This window comes from Engystomops pustulosus, chromosome 3, assembly GCF_040894005.1.
Source record: "Engystomops pustulosus chromosome 3, aEngPut4.maternal, whole genome shotgun sequence".
Classification (NCBI taxonomy): Eukaryota; Metazoa; Chordata; class Amphibia; order Anura; family Leptodactylidae; genus Engystomops; species Engystomops pustulosus.
This window is the reverse complement of record NC_092413.1, coordinates 120,543,686-120,568,588: the sequence shown is the minus strand read 5'-3', so window position 1 is coordinate 120,568,588 and position 24,903 is coordinate 120,543,686. Positions and strand designations below refer to the sequence as shown.

The 24,903-nt window shown below is 37.1% G+C and overlaps 1 protein-coding gene across 4 annotated transcripts in view; it reads right to left on the bottom strand.

Annotated features, from left to right (window-relative positions):
- EPHA7 (EPH receptor A7) overlaps positions 1-24,903 on the bottom strand; it is a 127,428-nt gene that overhangs the window by 20,029 nt on the left and 82,496 nt on the right. For 2 of the 4 annotated variants that reach the window (XM_072141938.1, XM_072141940.1), the window contains exons 6-12: positions 18,272-18,396; positions 14,526-14,694; positions 14,123-14,231; positions 13,770-13,825; positions 6,168-6,293; positions 3,070-3,255; positions 2,623-2,684 (exon numbers count right to left, since the gene is read on the bottom strand). In XM_072141938.1, coding sequence (XP_071998039.1) covers positions 2,623-2,684; positions 3,070-3,255; positions 6,168-6,293; positions 13,770-13,825; positions 14,123-14,231; positions 14,526-14,694; positions 18,272-18,396 — 833 coding nt within the window. The remainder of the gene's footprint in view (positions 1-2,622; positions 2,685-3,069; positions 3,256-6,167; positions 6,294-13,769; positions 13,826-14,122; positions 14,232-14,525; positions 14,695-18,271; positions 18,397-24,903) is intronic. The other 2 variants (XM_072141939.1, XM_072141941.1) reach the window with 1 other exon arrangement.

The following is a 24,903-nucleotide window of genomic DNA, read 5'->3' as shown; positions in this document are numbered from 1 at the left end:
AAATTATCAATGTGGATTTCTATAAACTATTTTTAAGATATCTGGACATTGAATGACAGGACTTGCCTGTGTGGTGGAGCACATGACTGATGCCATCTACAGTCCACAAATTTAAATTTATATTATAAAAAGGGGCGTACTGCTCTAGTATAAGAGGTATGGCATAAAAATTCTATTCTCCGAATAAATAAACAAACACAAAAAGTGGACAACCATTTAACACTTTTTATAAATAGGAAAGCATTCAAACACCTTTATTTTTTGTTTTGTTTTTGTTTCATTGCAGCCAATTGGTAAGATCAAAATAGTTCTTCTTTTTGCTCATTAGAGGGGTATTCTCACCTGGACATTCACATTTATCTGACATGTACATACAATTCTTCAATTTCTTGTAATAAAAATAATGTACCTTTGTGAAGATAATTTGCCATAAATGTGGCCATATTGTCCCTTAGAAACCAAATAATTGTCCTAGGATACGACTACCACCACAGTCTTCCAAAAGTGGCCATGCATGCATTATTGAGGCGACCAATCACCTGGATTCGGCATTCATTAACACAGGAGGTTTGTGCGACATGCAGCAACTCCTGGTCATTTCAGCTGCAAAAATAATTTGTTTCTTTGCACAATAACTCCAGCAGTGGTTGTCGTACATAAGAACAACAATCTCTTTTTTCAAGGGACAATAAATCTACATTTATCGAAATTATTTTCACAAGAAATTTTTTTTTAATAACATTCAGAAATGTATTTATATGGCAGATGAATTAAATTACATGCGAATGCACCGATAGGAATAATGTACATTCTGTACCCCATCTTGACAGAAAAAAACTGAAATGTAGATATTTTTGCTAATTTGTTACATGGTCATTTTGCAAATCCTCTCCAGTTGCCTGAGGTTGGATGGTGAACGTTGTTGGACAGCCATTTTCAAGTCTCTCCAGAGATGCTCAATTGGCTTGAGGTCAGCGCTCTGTCTGGGCCAGTCAAGAATGGTCACCAAGTTGTTCTGAAGCCACTGTTTTATTTTACCTGTGTGCTTAGGGTCATTGTCATTGTTTTGTTAGAAGGTGAAGCTTTGGCCCAGTCTAAGGTCAAGAGCACTCTGGAAGAGGTTTTCATCCAGCATATTGCTGTACTTGGAACCAGAGGTCAATTGCAACCAGAGGTCCTGTCCCTATAGCTGAAAAACACCCCATAGCATGATGCTGCCACCACCATGTTTCACGGTTGGGATTGTATTTGGCATGTGATGAGCAGTGGCTGGTTTTCTCCACACAACACTTAAAATTAACACCAAAAAGTTCAATCTTCGTCTCATCAGACATCAGACCAGAGAATCTTATTTCTCATATTCTGGGAATCATTAATTAATTTATTTGAAAGGCTTTCATATGTCTTGCACTGGGAAGAGGATTTTGTCAACACACTCTGCCATAAAACCCCAACTGGAGGAGGTGTGCAGTGATAGTCGACTATGTAGAACTTTCTCCCATGTCCCTACTGCATCTTTAGAGCCACATTGATCTCAGGGTCTCTATTTACCTCTCTTACAGAGGCACTTCTCCTAAAAATGCTTAGTTTGGCTGGACGGCCAGGTTGAAGAAGAGTTGTGGTCGTCATAAAATTCTTCCATTTAAGGTTTATGGAGGCCATAGTGCCTTTAGGAACCTTGAGTGATGCAGAATTTATTTTGTGACCTTATCGAATCAAGTAAAATCAGTTTAATTAGAGACAGCTGAACTCCAATGAGGGAATCATCTCAAGGAGGATCAGAAGGAAATGTACAGCATGTTAGTTAATTATAAGTGTCACAGCAAAGGATCTGAATATTTATGAACACGTGTTATTTCAGTTTTTGGAGTACAGAGTGTACATTCATGAGCAAAAAAATAAATTTTTTGATCTTACCAATTGGCTGCAATGAAACAAAGATTGAAAAATTTTAATGGGTCTGAATATTTTCCGAATCCACTGCACATAACACAATACATAAAGGGGGACATTTATCATACACTGGAAACTTTTCGCCAGCATATGATATAGTCTCTACACCTCAGAATACATAAGGATTCTCTATCTGGTGGGGCGGCTGTGCAGAAAACAATTCTAGGTTGCCGCCAAAGTAGTGAGTGAGAAGGCACCGGACAGAAACGCCCCCTGCCTGTCCACTCCACCACCGGCCACAACTCCCTACAGAAAACTGGCATACAAGTCCTGAAAAATCCCCCCTGAATTATTGACATTTCTTTACTTTGGTTTCTATAATATTTTGTTATTTGCTCACATAATCCTGATGTGCATAATTTGCTGTTATTGGCTCCAATTATACACTCAACTTTCTTTATTGCGGCAATGCATACAACATATCAAGTTTAAATATGTTTGTGTGTGCAAGTATATAAGGTTGGTCCTGTCTTTTTTCACTTACCAACCACACAGGTTAAGACACAGGTTAGCACCAAAAGAGGATGATGTTTATAATAAAAGATAGGGTTTCTTTGTACAACCCCATCTTAATGGCTAAAGTGAATGCAAAAGTAAACACATAGCCCATGTAACTCATATATGAAACTCTAAACAGTCATTTTACAATAATTTATGAAGTGCACTCACCCTTAAAAATGCATCTAGAGCTCCGTTCTCCATGTATTCAATTACAATCATTACAGGTTTCCCTAAAATATAAAACATTCAATGTTTGAGAGACCATTTAAAAAACAAAACTAACATGTTTAATTGAAAGTTTCTCCCCTTTAGTAGCAGAAGTGGTAATGAGATAGGCAGGGTTAAATATCTGTGTGCCATGTGGATGTAATTTGTGCACATAAATAGTAGTAAACAAATGGTTGGCCTGTACTGGAGATGGTAAGGAATGGGTGCTTCTTACCACTGAATAACAATACTATTTGCATGTTTAGCATCGATCATCAAGAAAACCTTATTTCTTTTTACTAATTCTGCAAATAAAAATTTGGCCATGATAATTATTTTGTGCCTCTCCGAGGTCCTTTCACTCAATTGTAAGAACAACTCCAAGCCACTGTAGTGAGTTCTACTTACCACGTGTAACTACTCCTTCCAAATGAACAACATTGGGATGATCAAACTGGCCCATAATACTTGCTTCACAAAGAAAGTCCCTCCTTTGTTTCTCTGTGTAGCCAACTTTAAGTGTTTTTATGGCAACTGCTACATCTCTTTTTCCTGGAAGTTTTAGGCGACCACTGCATACTTCTCCAAACTCTCCTAGAAGTAAAATGAATTTGATTTCATACATTTCAATAAATAATTAATACTGTGTAAACAGCCACTATGATGGGAAGCTCACATCTAATCTCTGTTGGAGGGCAGAAAGGGTTAACACTCACAGCTGTGTAACAAACAGGAGAGGAGAGAGAGACCTGGCTTCAATCTGCTAGACAGATTTGCCATAGTAACAATGAAGTAATATGGTAACTAGAGGGCACATTGCAGCCTGTTTCTTTGTAAACAAGTGGTGATGGGTGGGAAAAAACAGGATGTATAACCAAGCTTCTCAAAGAGTAGTAATATTTTATTTCATAAAAGAACATTGCGTTTCGGTGGCGTAATGCTCCCTTCTTCAGGTCCGTACAATTTGAACAGAATTCCGGACAGTCCTGGGCTCTTCTAAGCACATTGGAAGTGGATGCTCTTAAATGATGATTAAGTGCCCCGGAGGTTTAGGGGTTAAGAGTACAGCAATCCAATTTAGATGAACACAACAGGGACCGCAAGTGTATTCTGTTAAGCCTGGACAGTTGGGAGTGGTGTAATCATCATTTAAGAGCATCCACTTCCTCCCAATGTGCATAGAAGAGCCCAGGACTGTCCAGAATTCTGTTCAAATTGTACGGACCTGAAGGAGGGAGCATTAAGCCCACCCCGAAACGCGTTGTCCTTTTAGGAAATAAAATATTACTACTCTTTGAGAAGCACGGTTATACTTTCTGTTTTTTACCACCCATCACCACTGATCTTACATCCTCTGCACAATCGGGACACAGGACAACGCAGCAATATCTCATATCTAGTATATCTGAATCTGTTAACTGGAGTTTTGTTGCACTGTGTGCTATTTTTTGTTCTTTGTTTGCTCTTTGTAAAACAAAGGAGAATTTCTTAATGAAGTATATTAGAAAAACGTTCACAAAACTCCCCCTCACACAATAACAAAAATTATCTCAAATGGGGGTTACTCTTTCAGTGATCAAGAGAATAAGAGTCTCATAACTGTGTCTAAATGCAGCAGTAAGTTGTGAATTCACTGTCACTGGGAGTGCTGAGGTAAGATGAGTACAGTGGTCGGCTTTCTTTGTGCCATAGAGAATGAATAATGCAGTAGGCCATGTATCAATCTTATGCTTCATCAATTAGGGAAAATGAGAACCAAATTCTTGCGATCAGTAGGGGCTCAACGGTCAGAATAATTTGTATTCTATACATAGTGAATAACAGTAAATCTCTGGCTATCACCTTTAACTCTTGTTGGAAATATCATATATTAAACCCTGTATAATATGTCAGGTGCTATTTTTTTCCAAATGTGTTAAAATTGTATAAAACTTTTTCGTGTGTTTTTTTTAAATCTCTTTGAGAAGCCCATGGGAAAATTGGCATAAACTGTAAGCAAAATATTTTATACTAAAGTGCATCCTAAATACTGAATGTAAATAAAAATGTATTAAGCAAATTGTGTACCTTACGGCAGCCTGGCTATAAACTTGCGCTATCAAACTCCAATAAACCTGATTTACTGGCAAGCCTTGACTGCTCATAAATTTTTACAAAGAAATAACATGAAAATGGATTTTATTTCTGGGTATCTGTAAAATTGTGTGTTGTGAAAGCTGCGTGTGTTGTTTGAGGTTTACCTCACGGAGCCTTCACAATGAAGCTGTTTGTGTTGAGCCCCAGGTTTGCATTGACAGACAATAAACAAAGGACATTTCAGTGCAGTCACTAAATCTCATAAGGCTTTCTGTTGTGCAAGTCTCTTATCAGAGATTTCAGAAAATGACATACACACTGTATAATTTAGACGTCTGATCCCGCCAGAATTAACACTGCATCCTGTCAGTCGATCGGGAACTGATATTTAATATCTCTGTCCTAATGACAACCTACTTTTGTTTTTTTTAATCTTGAGCTCAATTATACATAGAATCAGGAAATGAGATTAGCTCTTTTCAACTGTAGGACTTAACTAAATCATCGTGTTTACGGGATAACTTACTTACTCTTGTCTAATTATGGGTTAGATCAGGGTGCTGGGAAGTGAATTTTTACTTTAATCATTTATCACTTGTGTTTCCTGAGGCGACAGCCGTGTTTGTCAGTCAAAAACTGCAGATTAAGTGGAGATAATGTAGGGCATTAATATTAATGTGTAGAGTATTCCTAATCTTTCTACACTGATTGTTCTTCATAGCACTAAACGACTACCAAGTGATTTTTCCGCCAACTGCAGCCAATTATGGGCGTCCATAAAGTGATTATTTGGGACAAATATAAATGTTATGTTATCATCCGGAGACTCGTTAGCGTGCATAAAAAAAAATATTGGGTAGTCCCTGTTATGACCATGTCACATAATGATCAATTTCATCAGCACTGTCTAAATCATGAATCCGAATTTGACATATCTTACAGTTTTATTGTTCTTCTTGGCTCATACATGATGTATTTATTGTATTTGTGAGGTCCATACCGTAAGTAGCCACGCAGGACTGTCAAGTGTGTAACTAGCACAATTGTACTGAATGGGGAGATATAGCAAAGGGTCTGTGAATAGACCAGTGTAGGGTCAGACTTTACATTATGTAAACAGAGTAGAATTAAAATATGAAATCAGAAAGATAAAAAAAAATAACTAAACATGCCATTTTAACAAAAGCATATGCAACGGATTTCTGTTTGTAATGCCTCTACACAAGAGACCTTTTTTTTTTTTTTTTTTACAAGAACAGCATTCCGTTTTTCCAGTTTTCTTTTTCTCAAACAATTTTGATGATCCTTGAAACATATCACAAAACAAAAGGTTCAATATACAAGTTAAAATACTTTCTTGTCATATCCTGTCTCAGCACCAATTCAATAACTAAATGGAACCATTCAATACAAAAAAGTCAGTATCTTACCTGCACCAATCACACGCTCAATTTTTATACAAGATGCATCTAATTCCTTGGCAAACTGATGGACAGCTCTATTTGGATCTTCATATGTTTCAGGGTCAATGTAGGTTTTGGTGCCTGGAAATTTAACTGTAATGATGTCAGAAGGCAGAACGGCAATGAAGAAAGGTCTTAACTCTAGAACCCTTGTGCTGCTAGGTAAAAAGCTACTATGCCCAGACACATGTATATCAAGCAAGAGGTGTTAGGTTAACAAACAGATGTTGTTATTCCTGAGATAACCCATTCAGCATTATTAGTCACCCTATTTTTCTTAAAGGAAGGAACTCTATACAACAAATGACCTGAAATTTTCCATTTAAACAAAAAATTAAGTAAGGAGGAGTATTCATTAAATCAGAAAATGAGTTATTGTGCGGCTTGTCAGCCCAACAGGACCAATGCGCGTATGGCTTATTACATCCACTTATTCTGGGTCAGGTTTTGCACCAGGATTGTTATGTTATTTGTTCTTGTGCTCATCTGTATGTATTTCTTCACTTTAACCCCTACGGGACACAGCATCTTTTGGCCTAAAGGACGCGGACCCATTTTTCAAATCTGACCTGTGTCACTATAAGTGGTTATAGCTTTGGAACGCTATGAGAAATCCAGGGGATTTTGAGATTGTTTTCTCGTGACACATTGTACTTCAAATTAGTTTAAAAATTTGGATGAAATCTTTTGCGTTTAGTTATGAAAAAAAACAAAATTTGGCAAAAAATTGGAAAAATTCTATATTTTCAACGTTCTAAATTCTCTACTTTTGATGCAGATAGTCATAGCACCCAAATAAATTCATAACTTACATTTCCCAAATGTCTGCTTTATGTTGGCATGGTTTTTTTAAGATTCCACATATTTTACTAGAATGTTATGAGGCTCAGAATTTAGGTATCATTTTTCACATTTTTTGTAAAATCACCAAAACCCGTATTTAGATGGACCTGCTCAACTTCTAATTGACACTGAGAGGCCTAAATAATAGCTAGACTCATAAATTACCCCATTGTGGAAACTACACCCCTCAACGTATGAAAAACCACTTTTAAGAAGTTTGTTAACCCTTTAGGTGTTTTATAGGGGTTAAAACAAAACGGAGGTGCAGTCTGAAAATTGTAATATTTTTTCACAATACACTCATTTTGGGTGGAAAATTAAACATTTACAATGGATTAAATGAAAAAAGGCTCCACAAAGTTTGTTACCCAATTTCTCCCGAGTACACGGATACTCTATATGTGGTGGTAACCTGCTGTATGGGCGCACGCCTGGGCATAGGAGGGAAGGAGGCGCCATCCAGATCCGATTTACTATGTCACATTGTACAGGCTATAATTTTTTTCTTTTTTTATTGAGGACCTATAGGGGCTTATTTCTTTTGCCACATGAGATGCACTTTTCTGGTACATAATTTTGGGGCATCTATAGCTAATTGGTGAGATTTAATTAAAGCTTTGTTGGTGGAGGAAATGAAAATCGTCAATTTTTAGGAACATTTTTATGTGTTTTTTTTTGGCCGTTAACCATACCATAAAAATAGTATATTATTTTTATTCTATGGGTCGCCACGATTACAAAAATACTTCATTTATATATATTTTTTATTTTTTCCCATTTTTACTGAATAAAAAGTAATTTGGCAAAATTGTTGTTAATTTTAGCATCACCGTCTTTCATATGCATAACTTTTTTATTTTTCACCTCACAAATCTGTTTAAGGGCTTATTTTTTGCGAGAAGGATTGTTCTTTTTAGTGGTCTTATTTTAGATTGCGTAACTTTTTTAAATCACTTTTTAGAGCATTTTTAAAGGGCATTAATAAAAAATCATCTTTTTTTCAGAGAGAGTTTTTTGAGGTTGTTTTTTACGGGGTTCACTTTGCGGATCTAATAATGATTCTGTTTTATTATGCAGATTGTTACGGACGCAGGGATACCAAATATGTGGGGGTTTTGTGTATTTTATTCAATTGTACTGAATAAAAACTAATTTGGAGAAAATCTTATTCATTTTAGCATCACCATCTATTCATATGCATAACTTTTTTATATTTTGGCTGACAAATCTGGTTAGGGGCTTATTTTTTGCGAGAACAGTTGTTCTTTTTAGTGGGCTTATTTTAGAGTGCATAAAATTTTTTAAATCACTTTTTAGAGCATTTTTTATAGGGTATTAATTAAAAATTATCTTTTTTTCGGAACTTTTTTGCGTTTTTTTCCTCCGGCGTTTACCGTGCGGGTCCAGTAATGATTCTGTTTTATTATGCAGATTGTTACGGACGCGGCAATACCAAACATGCGGGGGTTTTTTGTGTTTTTATGTTTTTTATACTTTATTAAGTGTTTTTATGGGAAAGTGACATTTTAGGGGCTTATATTTTTATGTATTTATTTTTTATTTATTATAATGTGTAGTGTTAAGTGTTTTTGCATAATTTTACTTCTACATACTTGAACTTAAACCAGTGATACTCTGATCACTGGTTTAAGTTCAATACACTGCTCTACAATACTATTTTATTGTAGAGCAGTGTAAACTGTCTAAGCATGCTTGCGCATGCTCAGACAGTTTACAGCCAGACCCGGAAGGGTTCTGGCTGCCATGGAAACCGGGCAGCTCCGGGGCACATGCCAGTCCTCGGAGCTGCCCAGGAGAGGATCGGATCCCCCGGTAAGCGGCACGGGGGATCCGATCCATAGGGGGAAGACCCTTACACGCCGCGGTCATGCTTGACCGCGGCGTGTAAGGGGTTAACACCCGCGATCGGAGTCGGCTCCGATCGCGGGTGTTAGCGCAGGCTGTCAGCTGTACTAGACAGCTGACAGCCGCTGCTTCTGGTACCGGCTCCGTTCGTGAGCCGGTGCCAGAAGCAGGACGTTATAGTGCATCCTGGTGCGCTAAGTATCTAGCCACCGGGACGTACTATAACGTCCTGGTGCGCCTAGGGGTTAAATCCATCAATAAATAAAACATTATATTAAAAATAATTAGCTATTGTTGAAAGGAATGTAGTAAACAAACTATTACAATTTTTATCTAAATACTGTAAATCTATTCATAGAGTTCCAGTTCTACAGAGATCACTTTTCAGTCTCTCTTAATATAACTTGATATAATTAAGTGGATCCCAACTTTAGGACTGAAATGGACAGGGTTGAGCTGACCTGATTCTATCAAGAGCATGACCTATGAATATGCTATTAATGTCTGGATTATGAAAACCACCCGAACTGTTTGGCTGCTGAAAAAAATTTCTAAGATGATTTAGTGGAAGGTTCGGTTTTGTTCCTGTAAGAATTCACAACACAATGCAATTGAATGGAAGAAAAACTCAGTGATTTATTTTCATTATATTTTATTATTCAATCGTATTGAATCAAAACATTTCCACGGTGAGTGCTGTGGTGGGGAAAAATGATATACAACAAAGCTTACTGAATAAATTAATGTTTCCTAGAGAGACTTCTATTTCTGACTTCTCATTTGAATGAATCAGGTTTTTTTTGACAATGTTGAGCAGCACCATGAATAGGAGCTATGCAATTAATCTATCTTTTAGCTCTAATTTGCATAACGCAATCGGTTATACTGTTATTTACTTTAATGCTATCACTGCAGACTTTTTAATCTGTTAGTGTACATGGAAAAAAACATGAATGGCCAAGAGAGGGCATAGCAAACAATAGGTTAACCTCCTACACAGTGATTTCAGGCAGGCAGATGGAGAATGAGCCACACTCTCGTTTTCTATGATAAGCGGCCTCGATTCCAAGTAACCTCGTGCATCTCAAACGGGCCTCTGATGGTTCTTTATTCAAGCTGTCATAAAACATTTTGACAGGAGAAAGCTACTCTGGCATACCAACATGAAATAGTGTTGGCTAGGATCTCAAGGCATTGTTGGTTGGAAACCATAGGAGGAAATAAAAATGTAAATTGCAATTGCTTTGGTAAACAGGGCTATTGTTTTTAAAAGAGCCAGATTCAATGAAAGATTGAAGTGTACAGAAAATCAAAGTATAATACGGCCCTCACTAACTAAAGTTTAATGCTTATTTTTTCCATCAGGAATAAATCAATAAGAGAAGCATTCATACTCCTAAAATTTGCTTCATACAAAAGAACAATAAAACACGACCAACTGTAAATAGCTGGTGACCACTGTGTTTTGTTGTTGCTGATGCAGTCAGATTAAATTAATCACCAGCTTTCCTTTCAATGCATGCTGACAAACTGCTTCAGCAAAAAATAGAAGGCAGCCTTTTTCCAAGAATATTTTGCTCGGAGCCATGCTTCTTGTAAATGTAAAAGGATAACGTGTTATAAAGAAATTATATTATATAAACAGAAGGTTGAATATTAGATGTACATTCCAGCTCTGTCAAATAAAAGACAGCACAATACAGCAGCATAGATGTAATCTGAGAACAATAATAACATCCTAAAGCATCTATATACACTATTGGGGATATTTATCAGGGCCTCTGCGCCACAGTGCCTAGCATTTGCGATTATTCTCCCCAATCCACCACCTTCACGCCAGTGGAGCGTGAAGGGCTTGAACAGTGGGCCAGCGTGGGGCGTTACTGTCCCAACGCCTGCGCACTGGTTGGAGCCTGCGCCTTTTCACATGTGAAAATTCGCCGTCGGCGTTTATTTCTATCCCAGGGGGGCGTAGAAATAAACGTTGTGCAAGAGCGTCAGCGTATGATTAATATTTCCCTATATGTTTGTTTGCAGGGTTTATAGGACGAATGTATAATTGTAGTCAATCCAGGTTTCTGATGTTTAGCACAACAGATTTTTTGCACCATTTTGTTGATGTGCAAATTTTTAAAAGTCGCGGACTCTGCTGAAATGTGCTACTTTTCACTTAAATAGTCGTATGAGATGAATCAAGAAGTCTAAGCCACATGTAATACATCTGGCAGAGCTCTTAAAAGAGCCCATAACTGTTGCAAAAAGTCTACATCTGCTCTTGGAAGAATCAAGGACTCAACAGAAGGCATACTTTACCTGTTCATCATACTTCCTAAGAGACATACCTCCGAAATTCCAATTTTCCTCTCACTTTTGAAGTAATGTGCAAGCAAGAATACACGTACAGACGTAAATGAGATGTCAAGATGAGGGTATTATGATTAGAAAGAGCAAGGTGGCCCCAAATTGAGAATGCTCTTAACCAACAAGGGTAAATAATCACTTATGAAAAGCCTCTCTTGCTGTTAAACATATATTTTACAGCTTGTGCAAGGTAGATGTGTGGCCAGCTGATCAATGGATTCTTAAGCCTGATGTTGACCCTGAATAAGGGATTGTTATTCTTTAGGTGTCCTAGCAAGAAGAAGCTGGTCTTTATTATAGATATTAGCATGTTTGTTTGCTTTTAAAATGAATTCTATATTTATGTAAATAAACATAGAAGTACAGAAGTACTTTGGGGGGTGTTAAAAGAGCTCCTCTGGGCTCCAGGACTTCTGCCACCCCTTCTGCCTTCTCCAACACTGCCCCCGACATTGACATCAACGCTCTCAGGCATACAAGTACATGTGTGGTACAGCAGTACCATCTGCTACTGGAAGCCGCAGTGTTCAAGCGGTATTCCCATTTGAGAAAATTAATGTTATTGTTTATATATTGAAAAGTTATACAATTTTCCCATATACTTAATGTATCATTTCCTCATGGTTTCTAGATCTCCGCTTGCTGTCATTATATAGGAGGCTTCATGGTTAACTTTTAGTAGACAGAGATCTGACTGTGGTCACACAGATGCACGGCTCTTTATAGCCCACAGGTCTGCTTACTCTCTATGATCCGAACGAGCTGTGCACCTGTGTGACCATGGTCTGATTTATGTCCACAGGAAGTAAACATAGAAACTTTCTATAGCAGGACAGCAAGCAGAGATCCAGAAAACTATGAGGAAATGATACAAAAAGTATATTGAATATTGTATAATTTTTCATCTTACAACACAATAACATTAATTTGCCAAAATGGTAACACCCCTTTAATGCTTTTTGCAGCCGGTGTAGCAGAAGCCAGGAAAAAGCAGAAGGCATGGTAGAAGTGCTGCAGGGGGCATGATGCCTGGAGGGGCTCTGATAACACCCCTTAAGCACTTCTTTAATGTTTGCATACTTATAGAATTCATTTTTAAAACAAATAAAGCTTGCTAATAAGTATGGCATTAGCAATGATCCCAATTAACTGGTTGATTTCCTGTAGCTTAAGCGTTGTTTCTGATCTACATCAGCATAATGATATGATATGAGTTCTGGATAGGGCACTCCTTATTTTTCCTCTAGCATGAAATCAGTGTGCTGTCAAAATCAGAGGGAGGTAGCAATTCTGAGGCAAGCTAGGGCCGCATTTCTTACTCCATATAGAATGCTATACTGCTACAAGACCCCCTTAGCCCAATCTATTTTGGAGGTAAGCAGGGTCTGTTATGAATACTTAATGGTGCTAGTTGATACACACTTTGAGGGTATTTAAGTATATAAGGGTACATAAGTTCTATTTTTTTTTTTTACAATGATGTTTAGCTCTTCACATATATTTACAGCGATTATTGCTTTGAAAATCAGGAAAATTATCATTTATACATTATTTAGAGTGGATTATCCTATATCTTCCCAGAGGCTGAATTGCATGTATTGTGAAAAATACATACATTTGTATGAATGGTCTTTAATGCTTATAAATAGCATTCAAAAATATATATGTTTAATTGAATTGCATTTACTGTCCTATTTCTGCACATAACAATTGTAACAATAAATAAAGCACTGTTTTCTTTTACTACCAAGAAAGTTATTAAAGTGATCTTCCCACCATTAAAAATGAGGAGGGCGATAGTAGCCTACTGTATCAGCAGTTTCTAATTTCTGTCATAAATATAAAATGAATTGCGTTCTTCATCTAATTTCCATGTCCCCATTTCGTCCTAGAAGATTGATGCTCACATCTATTGTCTGTGCTCTTATTTATAATTGCTTCAACTTGCTGGCATGTTTCTCAATTGTAAGTCAAACAGCAAACCACGCTGGAACTGAAATAATGAACTAGGCCAAAGTCAAGCAATTCTGCTGTGTGTCGATAGTCTGCAAATCTATGGTTTACACATTTCGGGTTTTGATTAATCTATTTTTCCAACATTTTTTGCATTTAGAAAATTGTGTCACAACTAGATCTATGGAGAAAAAAAAAAAAAAAAAAAAATCGGGATATAGCTTGTAACACGGCTTGCTATTACAGCTCCATTTTCACTATATAGTTTCAATGACAGACAAAAGGATGTGAAAGAATAGCAGAGAGGGCAAAGAGCAACCTGCCTATTGACCTTCAAATAAGTGAACTCATGGGAGGCCTGTGAAAATAACAATCCTGGAGGTGAACAATGTCACTGCTTGATATACATGTGCTTAGTCAGGCTCACATAGTGATATAGTGGGATACATTGACCTTGAAAAATCTTATTTACACTCATATATCATCACCACCATTATTACAGTTAGTTAAGATGAAATTTCCACAACATAGAAAGGAAACACTTACAATGAAAGTATAATTCTTCATCTCCTTCTTGGTCAGCTTTGCTATAGCCACAATGCCTGTGAAATATACAATTAAAAAAAACACAAAAATAATTTTATATACATTTTCTTAAGCTAGAGTATATAAAACAAAGGCACACTGAGCAATACATTGAAGCATTAAGAGTAATTATTTGTGTATTTTGTCGTAGTAGACATGATATTTATATATATGTTTTTACTACACCTTCCTATTAATAAGACAATTCAATTAATAGGAGCTTATTAAAATGTAACAAGTACTATGCCTCACTATGTAGCAACACCTTTTTAACAACTTTTGTACTTGTCTACCAAAATATACACAATTATTACCTTCTTCCGATGATGAAACCAAAGACCATGAAGACCAATATAATGGTGCCAGCCACAGCTACCACTGCAATAATAATTACGGGATTCTGCTCGCTGGATACAGCAGTTGCTGAGTAAAGACACAATAAAATGAAAACTGGTGTTAAAAGGAACATATATAATTAGCAAGGTACAAAGAAAATTTACACCACCAAAAGAAAAGCCTATTTCTCGTTAAATGCTTTATATTCCAAATTATAGCAGATTAGTGTTGCTGGGAAATGTCTCAAAATACCAGTGCTGTTGAGTATATACAGTAATGGGTCAATTCTATGTCATAACACAATATATTTATAAGCCTAATCTGTACTATAAAATAATGAAATGAGTGTATTTTAGCAGGGTTACAAGCCAAAAACGTTACCAGTAGCTTCCTCCAAAGTAGTGACATCAAGCCTGGGACTGTACATTCCATAGCCAGCAGCAGTGAAAGCTCGAATTTGAAACACATAAACTGTTCCAGGTATAAGGTTATTGACTGAAACATATGTTAACTTTGTTTTCAGTGTGGAGTATGTACGTTCCTTTTGATCCTACAAAGAAAAGCAAAAAAGTATATTGTTAATTTGCATAAAATACACAAAACAAATGCCATACTTTAAAGGAAACCTACCACTGGTAATGGTAGGTATTAGCTGTAAACACCGGGCACCAGCTCAGGGTGCCGGAGCTTACCTTTGCTAGTGTTTTAAACCGCTATATCGCAGTTTAAACACATTTTGATGAACAGACTCCAAGCAGCTTAGCTCGAAGAAGCTACCTCGGGTCTGTTCATCAAAATGTGTTTAAACCGCGATATAGCGGTTTAAAACACTAGCAAAGGTAAGCTCCGGCACCCTGAGCTGGTGCCCGGTGTTTACAGCTAATACTTACCATTAGCAGTGGTAGGTTTCCTTTAAACAAATGCAACTAGTAACTAGATCCGACAAATCCTTTATGGCCACCGAAGTGCATTTGTTGAGATGTAACAGATGGTGTAGCAGATCAGCAAGAAGATGTAGAAGACGTTTATACCATTGCTAGGAATGTTATTAAGTTTCCGGGATTCTTTGTTTTGAACAATCCCTTCTTGTTTTTGGGTTCCCTTGATAGTAAGAAGATCACAAAGTGTTCCTGTAGCAGTAATCTACGAAGGAAACTTACGGAAAGTATTTGGTGTGTTTGCAGCACCTCCAGAAGCGAACTTGGACTTTACATGGTGCTCACATGTTACTGAGAATAGACAATATTTCATAATATGGTATTTGAAATGGATTTACTAAACTAGCCAATACCTTAGTCAAAAGGGTTTCCAGTACCCAACTTTATGTGGTAGTGGACAATATGTTTTTTAGTCTTGGATTTATTTTAATTTTGTACTGGATTCACAGCAGGGCATCATTTTGAGAAGCCCTGGCCAATGTTGTTTTTCTTTATTTCTGAAACAACAATGGATTGTTGCAGGAGGTTTTGAGGGTGAAGGTGGCATGATTGTGAAAAATGAAGAGGCTTGAGTAAAAATGACTAAAGTAGGAAACAGGCTTGTGATATTGCGGTAATTGTGATGAATTTCATTGTGATGGACACAGCAGGTGCCAAAGAAACCAGAGACTTCTACAAGAACATGTAATGAGTAGCTCTATCTTAACAGATTGCACTGGATGGCAGGCAGCATGCTGGGAGTGAAGCCAGGCCTTGGAACAAATTATATGGTATATGAGGTTGGAGAAGAAGTATTTGGAGAAGTTTGTGTTAGAGAACTGATTTCCCGAGGATAAATATGATGGGATCAGGCTTAAGAGAAGATGGGGATATTCCATTAATCAGAGTGGTTGAAGAGACTAGGTAGGATGAGATTTAATTTAAAGTAAATAGAACAGATAAGAAAAAATGGATGGAACAAGACAGGAAAGTTAGTGAAAGGAGATTAATACAGAGATATGTTTAATAAGGAGAGTGCGGGATAACACCATAGTAATAGCTTTGTCTGAGTAAATCATTAAAGGTTAAAATTAAGCCTTGGCTAATTAGAAACTAGGGAGACTTTGGGACCTTGCAGTGTTGGACTATATAGTATGCTAGGTCCTTCCCGAGCCTGCGCACATCTAACCTGTACACAGATCCCAATGTCTGACAAGAATGCATGCCTTTCTTAATGAGCAAACACAGCAATAATATGCAAAGTTATACTGTCTATTGAGATAATAGTTACGGGTAAGACTGGCAGCAGATCAAAACTGTGCTTAGCCCCCCTGCTCGGCTATAAGCTCTGGATGACTGAATGACAAGAATTGTTAACTATTCCCGAAAATAGCTGGACCATATCAAAGTTAAAATTACATAGTTTCATAGGTAAGAACAAAAGACACTGGTCCATCAAGTTTAACCTTTCTTGATCCGAATATCTTTCAGTGCGCCTATTGATTTTTTGGTATAAGAACAGTACTGTATCTAGTATATACACTTCCAATAGTAACACTCACATTTATACCCTGTGTTGTTGTTCTTTTACAGTTGCAATTGAAAAATAAAATACTTTCGTACACAATACAAAAGTAAATTATTATTTTTCATAAAGAATCAGAAAACATCCATGACCGTTGTAATGAATATTGCAAACTGTGTGCCACATGGTGTTAATAGCAATGAGAAACGTATGAGAGGATCCCATACTCTGGGAAAAGGTACAGGCCTGCTGTTTATCTCCAGGTAGAACTAGGCATTCGGCAGGTTTCACATATATAAGACGAGCTCATCTATATAAATAGGCAAATCTGTTACCAGGTTTTATCCCACTAAACTACTATCCCTCTCAGCTAGGGTATGAAATAGCCTTTTGAGCTTCCCTTCTTTTATGTTATATCTTCCCTTTAAAAATATCAACTCCAACATCATGTGAAAAAGAGTAAAGAAGAGCTGAATAGAGACTGAGGGTCACAGTGAGAAACTGGGTGTGATGGGGCAGGGCATAGGACAGGCCATGGCTTAACTCTGGCACAGGTTATTGATGAGCTGATGAATGAAGGCCGGATCATCTTAGTTATGTGTTGTTTGCTGGCAGTAAGAAGATCAAGACTAGTGCATGATGCATTCAGTTTTGATACATTCCCCGTATGTCTTTAACTTCATGTATCTCCAGTTCTGTAGATCACAGAGACCCATGTTGGATGTGATCTGAGAGTTGAGATACTTATCTTTAATACAACACAAAAGAATGGTTCTAGATACTATAGAACTGAAGAAGTCACATTCAGCCTCTAAAAGTGACTTCTCAGGTAAATAAAGAGCTAATTTGCACTTCACTTTGGTGGCAATTTTTCATATACGTAAACAGGTGAGTGTGTAAGAGTATAAAAGATGGTGAGAGTTCCCCGTTACTGTTAAAACCATTACATATGGGGAATGCGAGTGATATAGAACCTGGCAAGCACATACAAAAAGGAAAAAGCTATAAATAATTTGCAATGCAAGGATATTCTAGGAGTTCCATTAACTGTACCCACAAATGCAACAATTTTTTAGTTAAATAATATAATATAAAGCTTTTACTGTGTCCCCTCACAGCACACATATATCAAACCAGTACTGTTCAGCCTGATAATCCTGGTTCATAAAAAGTAATAAAAGAGACGCTCACAATGAGTAGCATTAGAATTAGAGTAGCAGAATTTATTTTACCTATTGTAACCCTGTTTTGGGTCCTACATGCTGTGCACCAAATTTATTAAAGGTTTTAGACTAGATGTTCTTAACCTGATCCAGATTTTGCTGAGGCTGAATTAAGAAGCTTGCGCTGTATAACACTGCAGAGTCTTACTTTTAGTCAGTATAAGTAAATCTACCTCAATATTTCTTGTATGATACCTCCTTTAAGCTTAAATTATATCTATTTCCTTATACATTGTAGGGAAAAAGGTAACGGACTGGTCATTGCTCTCTACACAAAGATGCAACTAAATCCAGGCACATTTGGACATACATAAATGTTACATAAATTTAGAGACACAAGCCGAGGCAGAGATGAAAAGGCAATGTAGAGCATGCAATAGGCATTTACCAAAGCTGATATGGTTATTATGATTTTATTGCAAATTATGAAGAGTTGCAATTTCCTGTGTTAACAGCTCTTACTTTCTCGTAATACTTGATTTCATATTCTGTGATGACTCCATTGGGATGTTCAGGTTCCTGCCAGGATAGATCGACAGAGCGCTGCAACACTCTGTCCTTCGTTACCCCACTTACTTGAGACGGAGCTGGAAAAAGCAAGGAAGATGATAAAAATAAGCACATTTCAGATCATCTATCACATAAAACACCCCATTTGATCAGTCTCTCACAGTGTGACTTTAATTATTTCATTACACTAGAATAAAGCACCTTTTTCATAAAGTACAATAAAATTCACACACTAATGAATATTCAAACAAGGCCTTATTATGCTCATAAACTATAATCGAAATGTAAATTAAAGTGCAAACAGCAGAAGACAGCATTGTTGGAGTTAGTGCAAACAGGAATTGATGGGATTATACTGACAATTAAGCAAATGAATTCTAATTAAGCCAAAAATCGCAGGCTTTCAGATTAATCTCTTGTGATACATTGACAGACCAAATATTTATTATACATGAAAATAGCACAACAAAACAACAGAAACAGGCATTTTATGGCCATTTGGAGCATTAAAATTATTGATGCACGCCAATTTTCTGGTAACAACTTCATTTAATCGCCATATATATCCTTTGACCTAATAGCGATCCGAACATAAAATAATGCAGAATGGCAGCGTTATAAATAACCACTCATTGTGACTATGCAGTTTCATGGCCTACAGTCCCATCTTAAAAGACTTTTAGACAGTACCATGTACCAGTACAGAATAACCTCACACACCCCATCACCGCAAACATGATGCACAAAACACCCACATTTATAAATTATTTCCATCTCAAAGATTCATTGCATATTGTTTGAATGGACCATCAATGTCTGACGGTTAGAAGTTAAATCACTTATACCCTCACAAACCATGTTTCACTGTATAGTTGAACTCCCAGCTAGTTTGGCCTACATATTGTATGCTATATTCTTCAAAGACACCCAGTTGGTCTCCTGCAGAACTTGTTGTTATAGTAAATCTTGAATAACAAAAGAGAATTGTGGTCCTGCTTTTGCATTTTACTTGAAAAGGTCCATGTAATTACCAGAAATAATTGTGCTGACGTAACTTCCTCCTATTAAAGTGTGCAAAAGAACTAAGCTACTTGGTGATAAAGGAGCAGCCACCCGATCTTTCCCGATGTCACATGTCAGGAGAGGTACAGTAAGCAGTTGGCAGAGTTGGCAGCGCCTCCTTATCTCCAGTACACATGAACTGCTGAGCATTGCTGGTTATTAGATTAGGTGAGTCAGAATAGCAGTTGTGGGTCAGACTCAGGACCCTAATGCCCTGCGCTGTTTAGTGGGATCCCAGAGGACAAGCGCCCTCATGGTACATACCCTTGTGGTTTATTTGAAATCATGCATATAGTTCCAAAGTGAGGCCACCCTTTGGGGTACTTTCAACCTTAGCCGCTAAAGACTATTGTTATTGATTCTTCCTCATTCAGTGCTGAATTCATTATCTAGGTATCCAGCAAATTGATGCAGTATACATTCCTCACAATCTATTTTCAAATATTTTGGGCATGTCCTCACCTAGTAAAATGTGTACATGGAACAGGAATCATCTTGAAATTATAAATGGCAACTAAAATTGAATGCAATTTGCACCCCTTGGTTTTTATCTCATCTCATCTGTTCTTGTTTCTTCAGTGACCTTATTTTACAGTGATTCTACTATTGCTCATCTCTGGTAATCGAGTGAAAAAAATCAATGCATTTACCCAGGGACACCACTTGACTCCAGGTCATAAGAAACAGACAAAGCATGCATGTTTAATTTCCATTCTTGCCCGGCTGCATTTTCATACTTGTAACCATTTCTCCAGCAGCTGTTATAGCGGACAGTGATATAGGTGCAAATTACAGATTCATCCCTGGGTCTCAAAATCTTCGATTAAGTGTTGCCTCCTTTTTTTCTTCATGTACATCAAAATCCAATAAGGCTCAATTGCACTGCCAGAAGCTGGACTTATTTTTTCACATTAAAAAAAGAGAGAAATATCCAAAGCTGCTTGAGCACAAGTCTACAGGTAAAATTCTAGATTCCTGAATTACAATATAAGCCCTTTTCCTTTGAAGCTTAATAGCTCCTATATTCCTCCACTTCTATATCAGAGATTGACTGAGAGTGTTACAGAGAACACTTTAGAAATAACTGCAAAATGCTAGATGTAATATAAGTTATATATCTTTGGTGATGTTGGGCAGACATTTACAGCAGTTTCCACTGCGTCTTATTTTTTAAACTAGAATTTTAATTAAAATAATAGACAGAGTAATTCTAGATGAATGGGGAATGGATATACTGAAACACATTTCCAATGGAGCTTCTGTTTATGCAGCCTTATACTGCCATCTTTTAACATAGCATGGCCTTGTGGACCTAATACCCAATTCCATTACCGTATTTCTTAGGATGTGCAAGAGTTCACGCCACAAGTAAAAACGAGGGAAAATTGGGCCATACCCCAAACTTAATATAAAAGTAAACAAAAAGTCTAGATTCACAATTGTTACAGGCTCAGCATGTAGAACACATATGGGTTAATGTTCTGCTGATTAGTTCCATTTTTGGTAGGTGGTAGGGTGGTAGTCTTCTGCTCCAACTACATTGTTTCTGCCTGCCACAGAACTCTGAAAAGGGGCATGGGTTTAACTCCTAGGACACACCAAGGAAGTCATCTTTATACAGTATTCCTTATTTCTAATATAAGTCCATACAAAAAGATGTGGCAAGAGGAGGAATAGCAGGGATACATTTTTATTTGTGTTTTTAGCGTTCACTTCACACGTGGACCTCTGCGATCTTGTTCTAAGAATCAAAATATAAAATCTCTTGCACTTGTTTTAACACAATAGCAACAAACAATTACACAGAACAATGTGATTTCCAAGGTCACATTTCTGAAGAGCAGAAACAAATGTTGGGCATCATGTGAAGGCTTTTTAGTTTACAGAGAAGCCCTGGTATATGGGTGTTGCACCACTAAGGCGACAAGGACATAATGGTCAATAACAGCAGATAGTGAAAAGGAAGAACTGGAATATGTATTCTTCTTTTATATCCAGTGCATGACAGATAATGGTTTTACATTTCTAGATGTCTCCGCATATGGTTCCCAAGCTAGTGGTTTAACAGCAAAATATACATAAAATGCTTTGGTATGAAGATGTGGGAGGGTACTGTGTACAGTATATCATTATGTCAAATAGTGTATTAATATGTATAATGCATAAAATGGTTACACTGGTTGTAATTGAAGGGGTGGCAAACAAAGAAAATTGGAATGATGCATTAATGTGCCACTGAAAGGGGTTTTCCATGATCAGGGGCTGTCAAATAAAGGAGATATAAAAAAAAAACAAAAAAACAAACAACTGCTCACCCCCTTCTCTTGATCAGCGCAGCCTCTGATTGCATTCAGACATAATGGTTATCTAACTTCTACAAGTAGTGAACCCACTACATCTTGCAAATGCTGATACAGCAGGTGCATAACTGTTAACCCACATCATCACTGAGCCTCTGCATTCAAGCAAAGGCCAGAGGTAATGAGTTACATCACGCACAGGATGACTATAGAACCTCTATATAGATAGATATTTAGATATTTCTATATCTCACTTACCTTCCAACAGGCCCTATATTTAGAAACGCCTGATCCTGGAAACCCCTTTAATGCTTTCCTGTTTACATTATGTGAGGTATGCAGTAGGACCGGATTGTATCATTAGACAAATGTTTTTTTGTGTGTACTAGTTGGTCATGATGCACATCACCCTTAGACAAACAGAAGTTGGTGATAAGCAGTCACTTAATGGGTAAATGTATAATAAAAAACGTCAGCAACATCTGTCTTATGCTGCAAAAGATTATACTGTCAAATACTGTACATAGGACTGCTTTCTAATGAAACGTAAATGTTAGATTAAACCTTTCCACCAATCTACAATCAACTATAATATAGTACACATCTTACAGGTTTAATACTAACTTGTTACACTTTCTGCATAGACAACCCACCTAGGCAATTTGCCTTTCAACAAATGCTGAAAGTTTTACAATGTATTGCTGTGAACTAAACCTCAAGGCAGCTAAATAATAAGTGAGACTAGGTCTTTAAGGACCCAGAAAGAGCGATGAACTTCTTCGCAGCTGGGTTCCATAAAATTCATGGAGAAAATAGCTCATTTATCACTCTGTGCTGTGCATTTAAACTCATGTGCCCTGCCATAAGCTTCCTTGGCAAGAAACTTTACAAAGAATTAAATGGGTCTATGCAGGGGTATTAACTGTCCAGCAGGTGTTCAATAAAATATTTTAATGTACAAAGCAGTGACAGCATGGACGTTTTAGCATAAAGGAACATTCCTTATAGCAAAATGTAAAATGACCAGTATGTTTTTATCTTGATAACAAATGATAATAAAAGAAAAATATGTTTCCTTTTACTGAAACAGTAGTATATTTATTTGCATGCTGGGAGCAATAGAAATGTCTACATTTCTTAACTAACAAGTTTGCAATTACCTTGAATGTGTGTTCATGCCTTACTACAAGAGTTTTTTTAAATAGTATATACATATATGCACATCTAAGAAAAAAGTAGAAAGAAGCACAAATTGCAAGGATTAACAGACGTCAGCTCAGGACATAGACAAGATGCACCAAATGAACAAGATGCAAAAAACAGCAGAAATCCGAGGATTTCAGTGACAAAAGCCAAGGTGCTTTATTCACCAAGTATCCATACAGATACATAAAGTGCATATTGTTTTGGACACATCAAAACATAATGAAATGCAAGTTAATCTTCAAAAGACTTTGATATAACAATTTTAGTGTGAGCAATAGCCAGCTTTTGACATAATATTGTAAAATAATTAAAAAGAGAAAGGTCATGGACAATTTTTGTCAATTAATAGTTTATATTTATGAAGTATCTTTAGTACAAGATATACCATATATACTCGAGTATAAGCCTAGTTTTTCAGCACAAAAAAATGTGCTGAAAACCCAAACTCGGCTTATACTCAAGTAAAAAAATCTAGGTTTTACCAGGTTTTTGTGGTAAAAATTAGGGTCCTCGGCTTATACTTGGGTTGGCTTATGCTCGAGTATATACGGTAAATATCAGATTGATGGTGCCAACAACAAACATCAGTTAATGGAAGTCACAGCATTTGGAAAAGAAGAGGATGGAGCTTAAAGTACACACAGCAATCCAATATGTGAAGCAAGAAGTAATTGAGCTACACAGTTAACAAGACTGTATACTTCTGCTTTGTTCACTCTTCCTACTACTGGCACCATGGCTCCAGCTTTCAGTGTGGATCCAGGGTATTAGCCACTGATATTGATGATCTACCCTAAAGAGTTATCTTAATACTTACAGCATCAACCTTCTGCTACAACTGATACAATGCTCCCCAGTACCTGCTGCTCTCCAATTGGTGTACCAATCTCTACATACAGGAAGCGGCTGGAAATACCCACCAACCAATGGGAAAAACTGGTACCTAAGTTAGTAACTAGTAAGCTGAAGGGCTTTTCTAATTATATCTTGTAAGTCCATACAGGGACCAGGAAGTAGGGAGTCTGAGAGACTTAAAAGGAACCTGCCAGGGCGATTTGGAACACTTAAAGGGATATTCCCACGAAGACAAAATTCTTAAATGTACTCAGGATAACAAAAGAACATGTTATCTAATTCCCTTTTATTAACAAAAATACAGCATTTCACAAATATAATCCAACCTGTCCCTATCACTACGATTAAGGATCGTTTAGTTCCGAAATGCGTCAGTTTTTACCGCTATTTTGTCATGTCATCTAATTAATGACTTTAGACATTATGAAATAAAAGTTGTTTTTATCCGAACTACTCAAAGGATATGGCTGAGAGCTGGAAACCCTCACTTCTTTCAATTCTCTATCAGTCCTTGTTTACAAAGTTCTGGTTGCCCCAGGAAACGTCCGTTAATCTTTTATCTTCTAGGGTTGGGCAGGGAACATTCTTCTTATGAATAGCTTCTCCTGTCTGCAGGATGCAGTGTCTCTCTGGCTCTCACCCCCCCATTACAAGACAAGCTCACACACAGACACTCACAGCCACTTCCTGCCAGGAAGCAGCAGCTTGCAAAAACTTACTATACAATCTATAGTTAAGATAAGGTCTTTATAGCAGGGGAAAGAGGCAAATAACAGAGCTAATAGGTGAGTTAACAGGGTGTCATTGCGTTTTATATCCATCTCATCATGGATCTCATCATCTCTGATCTGTATCATCTCTCTTTTTCTATGCGTCAGATATGGATCATGCCCAGAGAGTACACGGCCACACTTTGGGTAAACTGGGTAAAATTGTAAAGTAAGGGGGTCAAAAATTATCTTTATTGTGTAAACATCACTTGGGAGTTTTATAATTTGAGAACTTTCTTTCATGGGCAATCCCCTTTAACCACCGACAGGTCCTTGACAATTCTCTCCATTGGCACATAAAAAACATTTATACTCACATTGATCCAGAGCTCTTGGCACCTGCAGAATGTGGCAAATGAAGCTGGCATAGTACCATCAAGCATCACTGCAC